We start from the raw sequence: 20,952 nt of genomic DNA on the forward strand, positions 1-20,952 counted from the left end.
GGCTAATTTATCACCACAAATGAAATACCGCCGGGTGGGTGGGGAAGACAGTGCCTCCTGGTCACCTACACTAGGGCTCCCCTCAAAAGGCAGTGCCTGTTGTCCACCATCCACCATGAGTCAGATATGCCCTTGGGTGTGGTGGGCAAGGCATTGGTTTAGCAATCCAAAGGTCAGCTCTCCATTAACAGTTGAGTGACTTTGAGCAAATCATCTTCTTTTTCTGTAGCAAGTCAATTTAGCTAAGCCTCATTTTCCTCATCTATTAAATGAAGAAATTGAACTTTATGATCTTTAACCTAAAAATTCTATTACTTTGATCTATGTTTCCATTAAGTAGTTAAGGCTGCCAGGTGGGTTTGTTGAAGCCTGAGCAGATATTACCTAATAAGCCATTTAACACTAGAAATTTGATGAATTCAAGTCCTCTGTGTACCCAGCACACATTTCACTGACTGCTTAGTTTCTTGGACTTCAAGAAATGAAGGGGCTTCTTGCCTCAGCTTGCTTCTGTAATGTCTGTGGTTGATTTGGACTAATTGGCTCTATGTACAACAAAAGTGCTTTAATACAAAAATAAAGTTCTCTCACAGAGCACACTTGTCGCAAAGGGTATATTGGTTTGAATCATGTTGAATCATGTTTAACTAGTATCATGTCACACATAAATATATCCAGAAAAATAGACTCCCAACCCTATAATATGGCAAACTCTTCTAAAAAGAAAAATATTATTTGTAATAGGCTTTCTGCTAATGGGCTGCTTTTGCAGTCAGATCATTATGGAACTGTCTAGCTTTCCTTGAAAATATGTGTTCTTTGGCAATTTAGGCCTTAGTAATTGTCCATTCCCTGAGGAGCCCCTCCCCCTCCTAGGACTGAGTCGTAAGTCTCCATTCTTCCCATTCTTCTTGGAAGACATTGGAAGAAAGAGGGACATCAGTGTCAAAAGATGAATAGAAAGAACATGGCCAATTACACGTTAGCCCCACTGTTTCATATTGCCCCCCCCTTTTTTTTTCCTTTTTATGGTAAGCACTGAGGAAATTAGTACTTTGTAGTTTCTGTGTCATTGGGCAGAAGATGTTGTCGTCCCTGATTACAAGGGTGGCAGTTCATTTGAACAGCAGGAAGTGAGACATTGAAAATGTTGGTTCATGTAATTCAAAATCCTGGTACTTTAACAGGCAGTTCTATTTGAAACAGTTGCTAAAAGTGAGAAAGATAAAGTTGAACTAAAAATCCAGTTGGAGCTTTGATTAAAAAATAAATTCTTGAGTTTTAATAACTTATTAGTTGCAATTGTTACTTGTTTATTTTCATTTATATAAATATTTATCATAGTCATAAGCAAAATAAATAATATACAGTATAATGTAAATGATATGATATTAATAGTCATGTAAGTCATTATCTTGTTTTAAGAAGACAAAATTTCACATGTTTCTATGATAAAGATGGATAATATCTTATATTTTTAAAATATAATCGTTTATTGCTCATGAGCCCTGTTTGAAATAATGGGATGGTAGCTCTTGTATTGGTTTACCATCTTCCTCCATTATCATGCACTGCATAAACTGCCTTTCTTATGTTACTGTTTTGGTCAGCTAATTTTTCACTGTGGAAGTCACACTTTTACCCTTTTCTTTTAATTAGCTTTAGACAGGATGAGTGGGTAGAGGACAGGGGAAATGAAAACTACTGGATCTCTGGCTTGTGGGGCTAGGCAGAAGGTGGCATGCTATCAGCTGGAAGAAGGACCACAAGAGGATGGGAGATTAAGGGGCAAAAAGAAGAGGGGAGACAATGAGCTTATCTGGGATATGATGAGTTTGAAATGTCTTTGGGGCAGTCATATGAAAATATCCCTTTGAAAATTGAATTGATGGAACAATGTTAGAGATAATATATTGGAGTTATCAGCACCTAATGAAAAGCATGGGAGGGATGAGGTTTTCCAGGAGTGAATTGGGAAGAATGATGAGAGAAGAACAAGGACAAGACCCTGGGGAGCACTAACATTCATTGTGATGGCACCAGATCTTTGTCTCAGGTGTCCCTCCTCACTTGGGATAATGATGAGATGAATATCTGTCCATGGGGGCCAGTATTAGAGGCAGTAAAGTAGGATATTGTCTGATCTCCTAGACGTAAGAGCTTGGAAAATCCCAAGTACAAGAGAGATCCTGAAATGCAGTGCTGAACTCTACTTCATGAGCATCTTTTGATGATCTCAAGCACATCTAGATATGCCGTCTCCCCACTTCTCTCTCAGCAAGCTTTTTTCAGAGACCACAAGTTCTCAACTTTTACCGGACTTTTGGTCCCATTGGTTATGTGGGACTTGTGGGAGAACCCATTGAAGATTCTCAAGTTCTTTTACACTTTTTGTTAGTTTTCCTTAGAGCCAGAGCACATTTCTAGCTTTTACATGGTTCAGTTTGGTGTTAGGACCCAGATGGAATGACTTGCTGACATCTCTTAGCTGCTTCCCATGTTCCTTCCTAGTATCCTGGAGACCAGGGAGCTGATGTACACACTGGCTCCTTCCCAGGATGCTTTCCCACCTACTCCCTGGGAAGAACCTCCCTGCAAATTTGTAGGCCACCTTACTACACTGTGCAACCACAGAATCATGAAGAATACTAGGAAGCCCCAGCAGTCTTGACAGAGGGCCTTGTGAAGGAATTTTGTAGTGGGCATTTTTCTAATTTTTTAATATTCTGCAAAGGTAATTCATGTTAGTTAATTTGGAAATTTTATACTCACACTCATTTAGGAGGACTGCTGGGAAAACTACAGTGTATGTCCCAGAGCATCTTGCCTTGCTGCTAAGCCCCTTCAGTAGGAGAAAGTTCTGGACTTTGTCACCACGTGAATAACTAATCTTGATCTCTCATCTGCCCTCCTTTATCAGCCTCCTAATTGGTCTCCATCTTTCCTCTGCTGTCCTCCGTTTTCAACATAATCAAACTGCAATGAGAGTACAACCCAAATTCCTCCCTGGGGCTCACAAAGCTGGCTTGATACACCCCTGATTATTGCTCCGGCCCCGTCTCAGATGATGTTCTTCAAAGAGCCCTGCCTTGATCACTGCTCTCCACCACACGTTTCCCTTCTATCCCTGATACACCACGCTTACCCCTCTCTTAGGACCTCTGCAGTTGTTTCTCCTGAAGATCCTTCTATGGCCAGCCTCTTGAGGAGCTGACTCACGTGACTGTGGAGGCTTGCTGGGCCCCAAATCTGCTGGGTAGGCCAGCAGGCCGGAGACTCGGGGAAGACTGAGCTCGAGTCCAAAGGCTGAACACTGGCAGAATCCCTTCTTGCTCAGGCAAGGTCAGTCTTTGTTCTTTTAAGGCCTTCAACTGACTGGATGAGGCCTACCCACATTATGGAGGATTTTTCCCCCTTTCCTTATTTAAAAAAAAATTGATTATAAACTATTTTGAACAAAAAGTACAAAGGAAGCTATGACTAAGACCAACGTTGTAGCAAATGTTATATCTACTTTCCAGGATACAGTACAGTGAATGTTAGAAACCATATTTATTTCATATCTGTTTTTCTTAATAAGAAATAAAACCTGGGGGACCTGGGTGGCCCAGTCAGTTGAGCATCTGGCTCTTGATTTTGGCTCAGGTCATGATCTCACAGTTTGTGAGATCAAGCCCCATGTCTAACAGTGTGGAACCTGCTTGGGATTCTCTCTCTTCCTCTCTGTCTGCCCCTCCCCCACCTCTCTCACTCTGTCTCAAATAAATAAATAAACTTAAAAAAAAAAAAGGAAAGAAAGTCTGAAAGAATTAAGGCACCCTCTTTTACTGCCTTTTTGATTCTGTATACCTCTCTCCCAGGGGGTGAACCACTCTTTTGAAATTATCCTTTCATTTTTATTCTCTCATTTTTGTACTCTCATTATATATGTAGATGTGTGTGAATTTTTATAAAATATATTAAGATATATTAAACATATACATACTTCTATAAAACATGCAATCTTGTGTTTAACATTTACATGGTATCATGTTATAGGCATTGTTCTGCAACTTGAGTTTTCTCCCAACATTATGTTGTCTGGATTTTTCCTTTTTTATAAATGTAGACTGGCTCATTTGTTTTACCTATTGTGTAGTATATTATAATATATGTTATTTATAATACATAAAGTGTAAGCATACAATGCTTTATATGTGTTTAATAATTATATTTCTATGTTATTATACACACTATCATTATTCATTCATCCCTTCTATATTTGGTATAGTGGTTTTGTTGTTGTTGTTGTTGTTGTTGTTGTTGTTGTTTTTGCCATTACAGAAAATGATGTGGGGTATATACTTTTGGACATACCTCATTGTACACATATGTGATAATTTCTTCAGGGTGTATATCTAAAAGTGGAATTGCTAGGAGGGTAGGTTACATGAATCTTTAATTATATTGAATATTGCCAAATGCCCTCCAAAGTGATTATATGAATCTCTACTCCCACTAGCAATCTTTAAGAGTTTCTGTTTTCCTACATACTTACCATGCTTGGTGTTGCCAAACTTTTCTTTTCCCTTATTCTTATGGGTCCAAAGTGGAATCACCTTATTTTATTTTTTTTATATTAAAAAAATTTTTTAACGTTTATTTATTTTTGAGAGACAAAGAGACAGAGCATGAGCAGGGGAGGGGCAGAGAGAGAGACACACACACAGAATCTGAAGCAGGCTCCAGGCTCTGAGCTGTCAGCACAGAGCCTGATACAGGGCTCAAACCCATGACCATGAGATCATGACCTCAGCCAAAGTTGGGCACTTAACCAACTAAGCCACCCAGGTGCCCCTCACCTTATTTTAATTTGCACTGATTTGTAGTGAGGCTGAGCCTTCCCTGCTTCCTGGATAGGGGGGTTCTGTAATTACTTATAATCTTTTGACTATTTTTCTAGTCAGTTGAGTTTTTAATATTAATTTGTAGGATTTTATATATTCTGGATAGTAAACCTTTATTAATTATATGGGTTGCATATATCTTTTCCTAGACTACGTATTTTAGATTTTTGGCACATTTTGAGGCATAGAAATTTTTCATTTCAGTGAGGTTGAGTTTAGCTATTTTTCCTTTATGGTTTTTGCTTATTGTATAATATATAATCCACCTGTAATTTATTTTTGTATATGATATATGGTATAGATACCTAATTTATTCTACATGTGAGTAGCCAGTTCTCGCAGTATCATTCATTAAATAGTCTTCCTTTTTCCACTGATTTGTAATGCTCCCGCTGTTGTATACCAAGATCCTGTTTATGGGAATTACTATATATTTATATTATGTCTTTATATCTATTAGGACAAGTTCTCCCTCTTCCTATTCCTTTGAAATTGTCTTTCTTGGCCCCACATAGCTCACATGGCTTTTAGGGGCAACACATCAAGTTTTAAAATGCTTGTTGGGAATTTTAATAGAATTTCATTGAATTTGTAGATTAATTTGGAGATATAATTGCCATCTTTATATTATTGTATTTTTCCATCCATGAACGTAGTAAATTTCTTCTTATATTTCTTTTAAATCATTAAATAAATCCCCCATATAGGACATGCACCTTTAAAAAAAAAAAAAAAGGAAAACTAGATTTAGTTCTAGGTATGTAAATTTTTTTTCTGTTTTTAAAGGGATTTTTAAAAATTACATAATTGGTTGTTGATTCTGTAAAGAAATTATGTTTTTATATGTTGATCTTAAATTCATTAATACTGTTGAAATCTCTTATTATTTCTAATTGTTTGTCAGAAGATTCTGTTAGAGCTGCAATTTTTTGAGGACCTAATATGTGCCAAACATTACATTGAACACTTTGAAGGAGGTAACTTTTATTTCCACTTTATAGAATAAGAACTAGGAACTAAGATGTGAAGTTCTTTTTGGACTTCTAACACTAGTGGCAGTATTTAGAGCCAGATCTATTTTACTTCAAAGTCACAGCATATCTGACCACTAACACAAGTGGGAACATCCATGTCATGTTTTTTATATAACTTGGAATTTAAATAAGTGAACAGTAATACCACAGAGATTTGTTTCTCCAATAAATGGATTAATTCACTAAATCTTACAGTCAGTGGTGATGTAAAGTGTCATGGAACTTTCACCCAGCATAAGTATGCCCCATCCCCACCTCTGAGAATAAGGAAAAAGCATGTTCTTGTCCAGACACTATTTTGCTCAATCCCAGGGAGAATTTTAAGAGGCAGATATGTAACATTCAAATGTTTAATAAAATGCCCCAAGGGCACAAGGGTTTGGGGTAATAGAAATACAATCTATATTATTATTGTGGTAGTAGTTACCCAATTGTATACATTTGTCAAAATCAATCATTTGTACACTTAAAATTGGAAAATTTTTATTGTATATAAATTATATCTCAAGCTGACTTTTAAAAATGAAGACCCCAGTGGGGCACCCAGTTGGTTAAGCATCTGACTTTGGCTCAGGTCATGATCTTACAGTTCGTGGGTTCAAAACCCCGCGTTGGGCTCTGTGCTGACAGCTCAGAGCCTGGAGCCTTCTTCCAATTCTGTGTCTCCTTCTCTCTCTGCCCCTTCCCCTGCTCACACTCTCTGTCTCTCAAAAATAAATAAATGTGAGAAAAAAAAATGTTTTTTTCAATGTACAGCCCAAGAAGCACAGAGTTTTCTTGGCTCTTAGCATGGAAAGGGGGTACAACTGATCCTTGAACAATGCAGGGGGTGGGGTGCCAACTTCCTGCACAGTTAAATTTTGACTTCCCAGAAACTTAACTACTAATATCCTACTGTTGACCAGAAGCCTTACTGATAACATTACAGTTATTTTGTATGTTATATGTATTATGCCTGTATTCTTATAATGAAGTAAACTAGAGAAAACATTATTAAGAAAATCATAAGGAAGAGAAAATGCATACAGTACTATTTTTATTTGAAAAACACCCACATATAAGTGGACCATACAGTTCAACCCTGTGTTGTTTGAGGGTCGACTGTATAGTACAGGCTGGCACAAGACTCCAAGACCAGATCCCCTAGATCTGGGTATGTTCGTCTCCTCTGTAAAATGGGGATAATGATATCTACACTATAGAGTAAGGTTTTTGTTTTTTCGTTTTGTTTTGTTTTGTTTTTAAAGTACATCAGGGGCACCAGAATGACTCAGTTGGTTAAGTGTCTAACTCTTGATTTTGGCTCAGGTCATGATCCATGGTCTCTGCCCTCTCCGGCATTCGCTCACTCTCTCTCCCTCTCTCAAAATAAATGAATAAACATTAAGAAAAAAGTTCATCAGCTAATATATGTAACGTGCTTAGAACAGTGCCTGGCGCGTAGTGTTTCTGTTGTTATGGCTTACCAGAACTGAACAGCTGGAGAGTAAATTCACCCTTCCTGTTCTCTCTGCTTTTCTCTTCTTTAGAATCCTAATCTTGCCACAAAATACTGTCATAACAGCATCATATATGAAGAATAAGTAGCACTTCAATAAAATAGATCTTTATTACTGCAAAAACTGTCCTATGCTGTTTTGACAAGTATTTATTTAGGGCTTGTCCTTAAAAATCCCAGAACCTAGGAGGTCACCCCAGAAGGCAACAGGAATTTGGAAGGACAAAAGAACAACCACCCCCAAAACAGGGAATAAAGTTGTTTGGAAAAGTTGAGCAGAACATTGCCAGTTTAGGTTGAGCACGATGTTGGGAGGGAAGGTGCAGAGAGATGGGAGTGAGTCCTGGCATTGCTAAAGCCGTATCTTCTGTTTTCTAAATTTAAATCTCCTGTATACTGTAGTTAAGTCTGTTTGGTTTTGTTTCCTTAAAAAGGATTATTTTCTTCTCTCTTTGCCACCCTCCTTTCATTGTGTTGGACTATCTTGACCCTCAAATACAGTCCTTATTTTTATTCATTTTTTTCTTGCATCTGGTTGGTCACAATGCTATTAGCAGTCTTTAAAACACATGTTATTGTCTAGAAAGTTCGTAAAGTTCGTGATTAGTGTTGGAGAGTCCTCCTGGCTAAATTTAACATCCTTCAAAGTCATTTTACTTATTCTGGTTCATGAATAGGAGTATCCAAAGTGTGTAGATATATAATTATCTGTACTCACTAACATGCTTTTTTACACTTCTTAGAGCAAAGGGCCAACAAATAAATGAAACTGAAGTTTGAAAGTCCGTTCAGAAACCCATAGACTCCTATCTTCATTCCCTCCATTAGCATTTCCTGTCTCCTGTTAATACATGACAGTGTTCAGGAGCTTAGAATGCATCAGGGACTGGGAATAGGAAGGTGGGGAAAAGCTAGCAATAAGTGTATAAACAAATTTCTGATTTAGGAATTTTCTAATTGCTTCTGTTGTTAGAGGATTCACATATTTGCTTTAAGCATCAAGAGTTGATCATTATTCTGCTGAAATGTAATGAACATTCCTTATTCAAATATGAACATAATTAGACTGTTGATGAAGTATTTCCATCCTGATTTGTTTCTTGTGGATGTCTTTTGCTTTCATGGTTTATAGCTGAACCTGCCTCTAAATGATTCAGTCCCAATATTTTATATTTTAAGCTACTTAAAAAGCAAATCCCTTTAACATCTGTGGGATTTCAATATAGTTCACACTGTAGCTATTTTGATTGCTTCCATTTCTGACACATCCTCCAAATTTTCATTCTCCTTGGAAAGCAAGTCCTATCCATTTCTGAGGAGGCGGTTGCTGTCTGGGACTTAAGTTCCCTAGAGCCAGCTGTCCAAGTGGAGTCCCGTGTCCCTGTCCTTTGGCAGTGTGCTGGCCTGCAGCCCCTGCCACACAGGCCTTAAGGACCAAGTGCGTCCAATGGGAGAGATTGTGTGGACGGAGTCTCAGAGACTGCCCAAGATTTCCTTCAGGCTAAAATTTTAATGAACATGTGAATTGGCACTCATAAGTGATAATCTGTCCTTTGACTATTTTGCCGAGGAGTGGCGATTTCTTAACTGTGCAGCCAGCAAAATTTGCCCCCCTCTTACAAAGAGATTTTCAAGTTTCTTCCTTTACTAAGCACTGCCTCATTTACATATATGATTCATACACTGTGTAGGGTGGGTAGGCTGTGGGCAGCAGCAAGAATATGTCCCTGTGTGAGTGTGGCAGGGAAGGACTAGTGCAGGCCCCTTCCCTGCCAGCCACTGTCCTACCCTTGAGAGGGACCAGCATGGCCTTAGCAAGGAGCCCTGGGAATTCACCTACATTTTAGCATGAAGCCTTCATCTACATTAATGGCATCAAAACACTTTGAATTATTCTCCATAGTTCTCCTGTCTGACTGCCTAGGATTCAGATTTCCAAACTAACTGAAGACGAAACATAAAGAGGCTAAAGCTACGTACATTTATTCAGACTTGAGAAGAGCTAGCTTTTCGGCAGCAAATACTATGCATCATTGTGGGTTGTGTTTTTGTTTTTTCCCAAGACCCTGACTTTTCTCATAAATTACCCAGTGTAGCAAACCAGTTGCAAAAACATTAGTATGTATTTCCATTAATGTTCAGAATAGTCCATTAACCCCAAAGACCTTGCTTACTTGAGTTTTGCAAATGATGCACCTATCCTCATCCTAATGCTGCCAGCCACTGGGAGTCATGGCCTGTATGTGCCTGGGACCCCAAGCTTCCCATTACTGATGCCCAGGCTCCAGTGTTATTTCACACTGTGCTCTTGGAGGGACCAAGAGGGACCAAGCAGGCAAGGGAAGGGTGGAGTGGCGGGGGGGGTGGGGGGGAGGCTGCGGCAAAAGAGAGTGACCTGCTTTGGGGGTTTGACTTCAGATTTTTTATTGAAAGGGGGATCCTGGTATTTAGAGAATTTTTTTTAATGTTTATTTTTGAGAAAGAGCACGAGTGGGAGAGGGGCAGAGAGAGGGGGACAGAGGATCTGAAGTGGGCTGACAGCAACGTGCCTGATGAGGGGCTCGAACTCATGAACCATGAGATCATGACCTGAGCCAAAGTCAGATGCTCAACTGACTGAGCCACCCAGGTGCCCCTTTTGAGAAGTATTTTTAACCTATGGTTTTGTTGTCAGAATTTTCTTTGTTGTCATGTGGTTTCTTTATAAAATTTGGATACTCTTTATTCTGGGAAAGGAGGCCGCAGTTGTAGTGGTTAAGAGAACATCTTAGGGGTCAAATCCCAGCCCCATCAACCAGCTGTGTGGCCTTAGGCAAGTCACGTGACTTCCGATCTTCTGTCTCTCCTCTGTGTAATGCAGACAGTGATATCATCTGCTTAATAGGATCATTCTAACAATTCAATGAGTTAATATATGTGAATATTTAGAGCTGAATGTGACACATAGTAAGCCCTAGTTAATAAGTGTTAATCATTAAGGTAATGATGAAAGAACAAATTATGTGATTTTTATTCTTGAATTATTAAGGAAACATGAATAATATTTTAAGAGCTCTATTTTTCCTCACCCCTAAGGTGCCTGAGACCCCAAGGGTGAGAACTCGACATCACCATACATCTCCCCTCCATATAGAGAATCTAGGGCAGATCCCAGGGCCTCTCCACAAATACTTCCTGTAAATACTGAAGGGGTTAAAGAAAGCATAAGGTGGAAGGGAGCTGAAGGGGGGAAATATAGAGCTCTCGTCCAAGTTTAAGACCTCCTATGGATAGCATGTGCCCTTTGCGTCTGGCAGGGTTGCTACTTGGAAATGAGTTCTTCTAAAACTCAGTTTTTCTTTTACTCACCCCTAACCTTGGCACTTTGCAGTGTGGGACTTTGATGTCACCTTAACAGCAGAGATGTGTTCCTTCATGTAAGTTGTCTTAGTGCCATCCCTTCCTTGCAGGGTTTTCTGGGCAGCCCAAGAGGCAGAGAGTGTGGGACAGATGACAGAAGAAGGAGTGAGGGCCTCCTGGCGGAGCTCTGGAAGGGCAGCAGCCTGCGGGCAGCTCTCAGCAGACCTGATGCTGCTCAAGGAGAAAGCTGAAACCCTCTGTGCTCCGCAATGGGAATCCTGAGCCTAGGGGAGGTTGCAGAGGTTACCGATGTGTTGCTCCTACATCCAGGCAACTGTACTTGAGTAATCACTGAAAAATTCATCTTCTTTATGTTGCCCGGGTGAGAAATGTGTGAAGTAAATACTGTAGTTTACTTTCAGCCAATTTCAGGAAAACTTCATGAGCCTGTGGGGTTAAAAAACAAAATACTTGAATAAGAGACAAGAGACCTGAAACCATCACTAACTAATCCTATAACCTTGGGCACATATCTTCTCTCCTTCAGTTTTCCCATCTGTGTGGTGATGATAATAATACCAGTTCTGTTTATTTCGAATTGTTTGAGAATTAAATAGTAAATAGTAAATAGGAGCTCGTTGAGCAGTGTGAAACACTAGCACAGGGGTAGTATTCAGGTTGAGTGGATGAGAGCCTGGACTCTGGGGTGAGACTGCCTGGGTTCAAGACCAGCGCTTCTCCTGGCCTACCTCAGTGACCTTAAACACATTATGATGCTCTCTCTGATGCAGATTTTCTCATCTGTGATTTGAGAGTAGGAACAGTACCTGTTTGTCAGGCCGCTTTGAGGATTAAATGAAATAATGCACACTTTGAGTAGTGCCAGGCAGACATAATATCTACATGTTATAGGTATTTGGTTACCTTTCATCTGATTTTGAAACACATATTTTCCAGGTTCTGGAAGTAGGGCATACAGATGTACACATATAAACAAAGTTAGCAGTCCTTCAGAGAAACATGAGGGCATCCCTTGTCTCTACCGATAACAATTCTCTACCAATAACAATAGGGGCAGTAGCTGCATAGAAGTGTCCTAGAGAAGAAAGTTTCTGGCTTGATTATAAGACAAAATTACTCATTAGTTCTTTTCTGGGCATCTTCTAAGTGGCAGGTGCTGAGAGTGTGAAAATAAATCAGTTGCCCTCCATGAGATCACAAGGAGGTGGGGCAGGGAGACACAGAGTAGAATGTGCTGTGAGTACACTGACAGAGCTGTGGATAGCACCTGCCAGGATGGAGGTGGATGGAACCAGGATGGAACCAGGTGAGACCCTGGATAGACCAGGTGAGTCTCAGGTGGAGGTGGGAACCAGGTGCTCAGCAGGTGTCGAGGAACATTGACTTACTGCTCAGGGAGAAGTCAGAAAGCTTCATGCTATTTTCATGCTATTGAGTTGAATCTTGGAGGATGAGTAGGCATTTTCCAGGAGGAAGCTGTGGAGAAGGGCATCCCAGAGAACTGCCCTTCTTCTGTGAGGTAGTTGCTGTCACTTGATTTTCAACTAGGGCCATGCTAGAATTTCTGAGTTATTTCAAGTTTCTTAAGATCTGTTCACCCTTTCTGCAAAAAATAGTCTTCCTGGGCCTGTCATGGAGGTCTGCCTTCATCCCAGTGGGGTTTAGAGTTGTGCTGCCCAATATGGTAGCCACTAACTATATGTGACTCTTTATACCAAAATTAATTAAAATTAACATTAGAAGTTGGGGCTCCTGGGTGGCTCCATTGGTTGGATGTCCGACTCTTGATTTGGGCTCAGGTCATGATCTAGTGGTCATGGGATCAAGCCCTGTGTGGGGCTCTGGGCTGGGAGTGGAGCCTGCTTGGGATTCTCTCCCTCTCTCACCCTTTATCTCTTCCCTGCTTGTGCACACGCTTTCTCTCAAAAAATAAAAAAAATAAATAAAAATAAAAATTTTTTAAATAAAATGAAAGTTTGAGGCTCTCAGTCACACTGGTCACCTTTCAGGTGCTCAGTAGCCACATATGGTTAGTGGCCTCCACATGGCCAGCCCAGACATGTCTATCACCACAGAAAATTCTGTTGAATAGCACTTTTCTAGAGAGTGCCCTGGCATCACACACAGAAAGTAGTGGGACGTTTCTCTCGGCTCCCTCTCAACTCCTTCTGTTGTGAACCTCCATGCTGGGTATTCAGGCCCTCAGGGGTTTTAGCCAGTTCTGCGCCAGGGTCTTTAAAAGCCAGAAGCCATCTAGTTAGACCTTATGCAGTGACATCTGCTTCTTTTTGGACTGGAGTAGTCCTGCCACACCCTGCCTGGATTCAGCTTAAAACAGAGCATGGGAGGGTGAAGATCTGATTCATTTCAAAAATTGAGGAAGTAAAAGAAAGCTTTTATTTTCCCCTCTTCACTAGCACAGAAATCCTCTTATGAACTCACATAGGCTTGGTTTTTGTAATATGTGTGAAGAGAGCTGGTCAGAGGAAACTTGTTTGGAGGTGACACTGCCTTTAGGGGGCATGGACGAAGACCGCTGCTCTAGAATTCTTAGAGTCACGCACAGGGGTAAATCAGGGAATGATCAGTACTGTAAGGAGATTGCCCGAATCCACGGTGATTAATATCTGATGCTGGATTTTGGCTTTGTGTTCAAGAACTCTCTTTGCAAGCAGACAAAGCTCACTGCTTGGTAGCGATCATAGCCAGGCATCCCTGGATGTGCCCACTGCCCTCGATGGAACAGCAGATTATATTTGGACCAGTATCATCAGAGGAGCCAAAAGAATGTGCTCCTCAGAAATGATAATCCTGTTTTAAAGCAAAAAGAACAAAGCATCCTCTCCATAACACTTAACTTCTGAACCTGTTGTCAGTACCATTGTGTTCAAGTCTCCATTATGACTTGTGATTCGCCTCAAAAGCATTTTATTGTGTTCCAGTGTCTCTGGAGATTACACAGTGCCAAGATCTGCATGTAATGGGTAATAATTACAGTTTGAGAGGTTTGGGGGAGTTTGATTTACAGCTACTGCATGACCTGATTTTAGGAGGAGTTTAACCTACCTTAACCCAGGTTCAGTTATAATTTTCCAGAGTAGCTTTCATTTTAGGAATCTAAATCCATCTGGATAACATGCTGATGTTATAAATTATAACATCTACCCCATCTGTTGAAGTAACTTGCAATTTCAGAGTTAGCCTGTCAGTAAGTCTGCAAGAAGAGAGAAATCTTTTTTCCAGAATGCTGCTTCTCTTTCACTAGTGGTTTGTTAGCCCCTCACCTCTGAAGGGGAGTTTTCAGTGTCAGTGAAAAATCTCCCTGGTTCCATAACAATCAAACACAGAGTCTTGAGACCTCAGTCATGTTTAGTCTCAGGGCAGGCTGGTTACCTGTTGCCTTGTTTCAGCTTATGGTTGTCCTCTGGAATCTATCAATAGGATGAGGTGTGTCTAGAAAGGTACAACAGACCAACAGTAGCAGCAGGTCCATATCTGTTAGAACTTAATATGGGTATCATTTGAGCACCTACAGTGGACAGTTTAGCAGCTAATCCAAGAGGCTTACCAGTATCAGTGGTGCCACAGATTGTGTTGGCCCAGTCTTGTCAAGGATAGGGCAGAAAGGTAACTGGATGTAATGGAGGTAAAGCACAGGCTTTGGTAACCCTGCTGGGCATCATCGCAGTAGAGCTGGAGGCCTGAGGAGAGAGGTTGTGACTCTTCTTCTGTTTCAGAGATGCTTCCTATCTATGAGTGGGGGAATCTGCCAAGCCTTTCAACATCCCCAGTTCTTATTGTGGCGTTTCACTGGGGTTGAGCCTCACAGGGGTTGAACGCTCTGACTTCAAGGTGCAGGCCCTGGGGCCTCCTGAATGGTGCATGGGAGAAGAGAAGGCAGGAGAAGGGCTAAGTGGTTCGTCTTGGCTGGGAGAGAACAGATGATTTTTTAAAAAAATTTTTTAATGTTTATTTTTGAGAGAAAAAGACAGAGACAGAACATGAGTTGGGTAGGGGCAGAGAGAGAGGGAGACACAGAAGCCGAAGCAGGCTCCAGGCTCTGAGCTGTCAGCACAGAGCCCAATACAGGGCTCGAACTCACAAATGGTGAGATCTTGACCTGAGCCAAAGTTGGACGCTTAACTGACTGAGCCACCCAGGTGCCCTGAGAACAGGTGATTTTTCAATCCCCCTTTTATTAAAGTAAAATAGAAATGGTTTTATTTAATGTTTTGTTCTGGATAATTAGGGTTCAATTCTCAGTTAACTTTATTAATAATAAGACTAAAGGACTGTAATGATCCATCCATTGCCCTTTCACCAGGAGGTTTTTGGGGTTTTTTCCCCTAATAATAAGATACAGAGTATCAATACGGAGCTAACTGTGGAACAGGAGGAGAAAGAGCTTTTCTCTGCAGTGGTGAAAGGGAACAGGGGGAGAATAACGCTCGTCCTCCCAAATCCGAACTTGCTGAATAAGTGAACGACGTTACCATCTCTCCAAGATGTGTTTGCATACCTTCTATATGTTTTGCAATGTCAGTGATTCATCTGATGAATTACAATGGGAATAAGAAGGGAAATTGGGAACATGAGTCAAACCTCATGAGTTTGGACTGGTTGGGGGAAAGACTGGTCTTAATTAGTGTGAATTCATGAGGCATCTAAACTATATATACATATAAAACTTAATATATATGAAGAGTTTTATTGTTTTGAATATATGTTAGGACAAACATATGGAGACATAAATATAGAAGCATATGTATATACATATATAAACATACATACATATATATAGGTGTATATATATGTTTATAAGTAAATACTTGTATTCCTTTAAATGCCACTGAAGCATGATTTAGGAGTAGCTATTGTAGAAAGCACTTGAAGACTTGGATCCATCCTGGTTCTTCTGTCACTGACTTGCTGACTCCTAGACCAGGGTCCTCAGCTTGGCACTGTTGATATTTTGGGCTGGATAATTCTTTACAGTGTGAAGCTGTACTATTCACTGTAGGATGTTTAGCAGCGTCCCTGGCCTCTCTGCACTGGCTGCCAGGTGCAACTCCCTGCCCATGACAACCAAAGATGTCGATCATACACTTCTAGACATTGTGCTGGTTGAGAAGCACTGTTTAAGACCATGTTGGATCACTCTCCAGGCCATAGAGTCCTCGTCAATAAACTGAGGAAGGCAACTTCCAGTCCCCTTCCAGATCTAATGCTTCTAGGATGCCAGACACAGAAGCTACCTAACAGCTGTGGTGTGATAACTGGGTGCATTGGTGGAAACATACTCTGAAGGGTAAACGTGCACACCCTCATTTATATTATCCATTTGCTTATGTAACCTACCTGGCTGGCCCAGTTACCAAATACCAGAAGATGAATGATACTGCACTGTATTCTTAAGAACCAAAATGGACTTACAGTTGCTGTTACTTTTTATGAAACTTTATCCACACAGCTATATTTAACTGAAGAAAGTTTTGGAAATGATTTGGCTGAAATACCTGCTTTTCTTTCCCACAGGAATTCTTACATTAAAGAGAGCAAATGAACTTCTGAGCACATGTGTGCCAGGCAGTTTTCTGATCCGAGTCAGTGAAAGGATCAAAGGCTATGCCCTGTCCTATCTGTCTGAGGATGGCTGCAAACATTTCCTCATAGATGCCTCTACGGACTCCTACAGCTTCCTGGGTGTGGACCGGCTCCAGCATGCCACCCTGGCGGAGCTGGTGGAATATCACAAGGTGAAACCATGTGCAGACTAAATTTGCTCTGTGAATTGTTGTCCTGCAGCAGCCCAGGCAATGAAAGGCAATTACAAGAAAAAAGATTGAGACAAGTAATGGGATTAGTCTTTGATAATTCTTCCAGATAATCAGGATTCTTAATTGCGTTTCCTTTATCATTGAACCTAGTTCTTCCTCAAATATTCAGGAAGAACCCACCGGGGCAGAGAATGTAGAAGATTCTAAAAATCTGTGCACACACTGACCACATCTGAGACCACTCTTACTTAGAACTCAAGCCTGGGAGGGAAATTTGCAGATGAGAAAATCTGCAATTTGCAGATGAGAAAAATCTCTTTTAAGATTATCATAAACCAATAAAGCTAAGGGCAAGCAAGAAGTTATATACCCTGAGGAGGCAGAAAGGACATGATGTTATTATTTATGCTCTCTTAACAACCTGCCCCCCCACAGCCCAGCCTGACCTATGCCTTCTGATTCACAGGAGGAACCTATAACTTCCCTGGGGAGAGAGCTCCTTCTGTACCCCTGTGGTCAGCAGGATGAGCCACCCGACTACCTGGAGCTCTTTGAGTGACAGTCTCCATCGTGTCATCCTGTAACCTCCAGCTGGGCTTTCCTCTGGACAGACATCGCTGAAATAGACATTTGTATGTGAAGCCAAAGTCACCCTGCAGCAGAGCCAATGCTGATCAACTGGAAGTATCCTTAAAGCCCCACGGAAATCTCTCTTCTGCACAAATGCTGGAGTTTAATGTTAAAAGAAAATTGCCTCTGCAGGATATTCACTCTGAAAGTAAAGAGAGATGATTCCCAATTTCAACAACTACCTAACATGAAGGATACAACCTTAATGATGTATATAAAATGAACAAAGAAGGAATCAAAACCTTTTAGGAATTAAGGCATTACTTCAAAAACTAGTAGCTCATGTGAAGTATTTCATGACCCCTCTTTGCGTCATTTTGAAATGTCTCAGGTTTGTGTTTACATTAAGTTCCATGTTGGCTTTGGGGAGCTGGCAAAAAAAGCCTTTACTCATGGCTGAAATGACCCCGCAAACACACTTCATTTATCACGCATGCTGGAGCCAGGATGTAAGAGACACAGAAGAACAAAAGTTGGGGATGTAAATTGAATGAGGAGTTTAAAAATGTAGGAGAGGCTTAACATGTAAAGAAATACCACGGACCGTAGAGACATGAGCAGACATCTGCGAGTGTGTTTCCATGAGCAGGACGGTGCTTGCCCAGTCTACCTTGGCTCCATCCAGGAGCACGTCACGCAGGATGAGGCATGAGGTGCTTACCAGTAGGGGTAGACCAGAACAGAATAGTGAGCTGTGTGAGTACTACTTGTGGGTTGAACGGTGTCCCCAAGATATGTTGAAGTCCTAAGCCCTGGTACCTGTGAATGTGACCTTATCTGGGAACAGGGTGTTTGCAGATGTGATCAAGTTAAGATGGTTCATACTGGATTCGGGTGGGCCTTCAGTCCAATGACTGGCATCCTTAGCAGGAGAGAAGGGATTTGGAAACAGACACGGAGAGGTGAGGCAGCCATGGGACGACAGAGGCAGAGGCTGGAGAGATGCAGCCGCAGCCAGGGAATGGCAGGGGGTGCTGGCAACCCCCAGCAGCTAGGACAGCAGTATGGAACATGCCTTCCCTGGAGCCTTGGAAGGGAATGTGGCTCTGCTGACACCTTGGTTTCAGACTTCTAGACTCCAGAACTCTAAGAGAATAAATTTCTATTGCCCTAAGCCTTTGAGTTTATGGTAATTTGTTAGAGCAGCCCTGGGAAAGGAACACAGAAGTTCATGTAATTGTGGAACGTGACACACATCACATACCATTTGTTGCTCTACAGTCTCCTCCCTGATAATGAAGGAAAAAGGAAGATGAAGAGTAACCTCCCAAGTGGGATGCAGATTCTCGCAGCCAGGAGTCTTGTGCCCCACTGCATCCCCACCCCAGCCTCCGGCCCAGCAGGGGTGCTGGCCTCTGGGCAGTGACCAAGGATGCTCCTATGCTCTGAGCCACAGGTTCTTCTCCTGGGGAGATGGAGCCTTCCTTGCACTTCAGGCCTAGTCCCTGTATCTGCATTCCTCCAGAAGCAGCAGGGGCTGCAGCAGTTAGTCCGTGAGGCAGTCGGTTGTATGAAATGTAACGACAGAGTGTGGGGGACGTGTGTGTGTGAGTGTGTATGAGTGCACACGTGTTTTTATGAGAAAGTTTTTAAACACAGATCATTGTAAAGTGTTACTTGAAATGTCGCATGTGTTTGTACAGTCTGAGAGACAACTGTCAGTGAGACATTTGTCTAAGAGAACCTGTCTTTGGCTTTCATTCCTGTGACTCAACAGCTGTGACCTTATAGAATTGCAAAGATGGCACAGGACAGGAAGTTACAAACTTCTATTCTGTCTCCATATCTTCCCACCATTAGCTCTCTGAATGTCAGCTTTCACTTCTAATACAAAAGCACATTTTAAAAAATTGCAGCGTACTTGACATTAACATTAAATTAGTTTCAGGTGTATAACATAATGATTTGACATTTGTATACACTGTGAAATGATCACCATTATAAGTATAGTTATCATCCATCACACTTTAACAAAGTTAAAAAGTTTTTTTCTTGTGATAACTTTTTTAAGATCTACTTTCTTAGCAACTTTCAAATATGCACTATAGTATTATCAACTCTAGTCACCATACTGTACATCCCCATGACTTATTTATTTTATAACTGAAAGTCTATACCTCTTGACCCCCCCTTCACCCATTTTGCCCACCTCCCAACCCTCCTTCCCTCTGGCAACCACAAATCTATTCTCTGTGAGTTTGGCTTGGTTTCGTATGTTTTTTAGATTCGACGTGTAAATGAAACCATAGGATATTTGTCTATCTCTGACTTATTTCACTTAGCATAACACCCTCAAGGTCCATCCATGTCACAAATGGCATGATCCCTTTTTTATGATTGAGTCATATTCCTGTGTGTGTGTGTGTGTGTATCACATCTTTTTATCCATTCATCTGTCAGTGGACACCTAGGTTGCTTCTTGTCTACTGTAAATAATGCTGCAATGAACATAGGGGTGATGTATCTTTTTGAATTAGTATTTTTGCTTTCTTTGAATAAACACCCAGAAGTGGAATTACTGGGTCATATGGTAGTTCTATTTTAATTAAAAGAAGGTGCTTTTACTAGCTGATTTTTATTAATTTTTATTAATTTCATTCAGTTTTCATTCATCTTAAGGTTTTGAAATAAATAGAAAAGTACCCTATAGTCACTAATAATTATGAAGACATATGATTCCAGCATCATCCTCTGCCTAGAATTATTTTGGAGGAAATAAGTACAGTCATACCCAGATATAAGGACACTAAATAACATCCAACTGGGGAAACAGCAAATGACCTGACTGAATTAACATAGTACAAGGGGGAGCAGATCTGAGTTATATACTATTTTATCCTGTGGTTATTAATATTCAGAGGAATAAACTGACACAAACAATGATCACATCATCAAACAATGGACGTGATGGCCAGGAGTAGTACTTGAAATTCTTAGGGAGAGAGAATGGTAAAGAATTCAGAAAGTGATTAACACTAAATGGGGATCGGGGGGCCTGAATTCTCAGCTCAGCTATTAGACACAGTCTCCCTGTGTCTGACCCTAGTTATGACCTAAAGCAAGGAAGTCCATACCCTGGTACTGGTCCCTTCCTTCTGCCTCAACAAGCCCAGCCCCCTTAACCTGCCTAAGGTTTCTTGGTCGAGGATGTTCCTCTCCTGTTACTGTCCATGTTCCAGCCTCGGGCACTCCAGTCTGCCTATCACTTTGGGACTGTGCACAAATGCCTCTCACTGCCCATGTCGATTCTTCTTTCTCAACTCCCTCAATGAGATTCTAGAATCTCCTCTTCCAGTCATTCCAGACTCTCTGGCTGCCATCCCTCTACTGCCAGACCCTCACAATCATTAACCGCCCCCCCATCAGATCACCTGTAAGGCCCTGGGTTCTGGTCTCCTACCCTACCCTGCTATGGGAGGATGCACAAGGAAGTTACTTTGTCCTTCAGCATCCCCAGCGGACCTCAGCAATGCCAAGAAATGTTAGTGGGTCCAAACCTTAGACCAGGAAGAGGAAAAAGAGTTAAGAAGAAAAAGGATCAGGAAAGGGGAGAAAAAGTGAAAACGAGGCATGGACAGGTCACTTAAAATATCTTAGATGCATTTATATCAAAAATTGCCCCTCTGAGCTACACTCTGGAATTAACCATCCTTTGAAGTAAAAGAATGGCAGGTGCTCATGTGGCACAAAATCTGCTTGTAGATTTAAAAAAGAAGTTCATGGCCTGAAGTTTTACAGTTGCTCCTTTCCATAAAGACAACTGTCTC

At 41.1% G+C, this 20,952-nt stretch overlaps 1 protein-coding gene across 8 annotated transcripts in view; it reads left to right on the forward strand.

The window, feature by feature from the left end:
* The window catches only part of SH2D4A (SH2 domain containing 4A), a 59,386-nt gene extending 40,166 nt beyond the window's left edge, over positions 1-19,220 (forward strand). For 6 of the 8 annotated variants that reach the window (XM_042983318.1, XM_042983317.1, XM_042983321.1 and 3 more), the window contains 2 exons: positions 16,314-16,534; positions 17,022-19,220. In XM_042983318.1, the coding sequence (XP_042839252.1) occupies positions 16,314-16,534; positions 17,022-17,114 (314 nt within the window). In that variant the 3' untranslated portion in view covers positions 17,115-19,220. Of the gene's footprint in view, positions 1-3,156; positions 3,343-16,313; positions 16,535-17,021 lie in introns of those variants that run through there. The other 2 variants (XR_006216624.1, XM_042983322.1) reach the window with 2 other exon arrangements.
* The last annotated feature ends 1,732 nt before the right edge of the window (positions 19,221-20,952 follow it).

The sequence above is a fragment of the Panthera tigris genome, chromosome B1, assembly GCF_018350195.1.
Source record: "Panthera tigris isolate Pti1 chromosome B1, P.tigris_Pti1_mat1.1, whole genome shotgun sequence".
Lineage (NCBI taxonomy): Eukaryota > Metazoa > Chordata > Mammalia > Carnivora > Felidae > Panthera > Panthera tigris.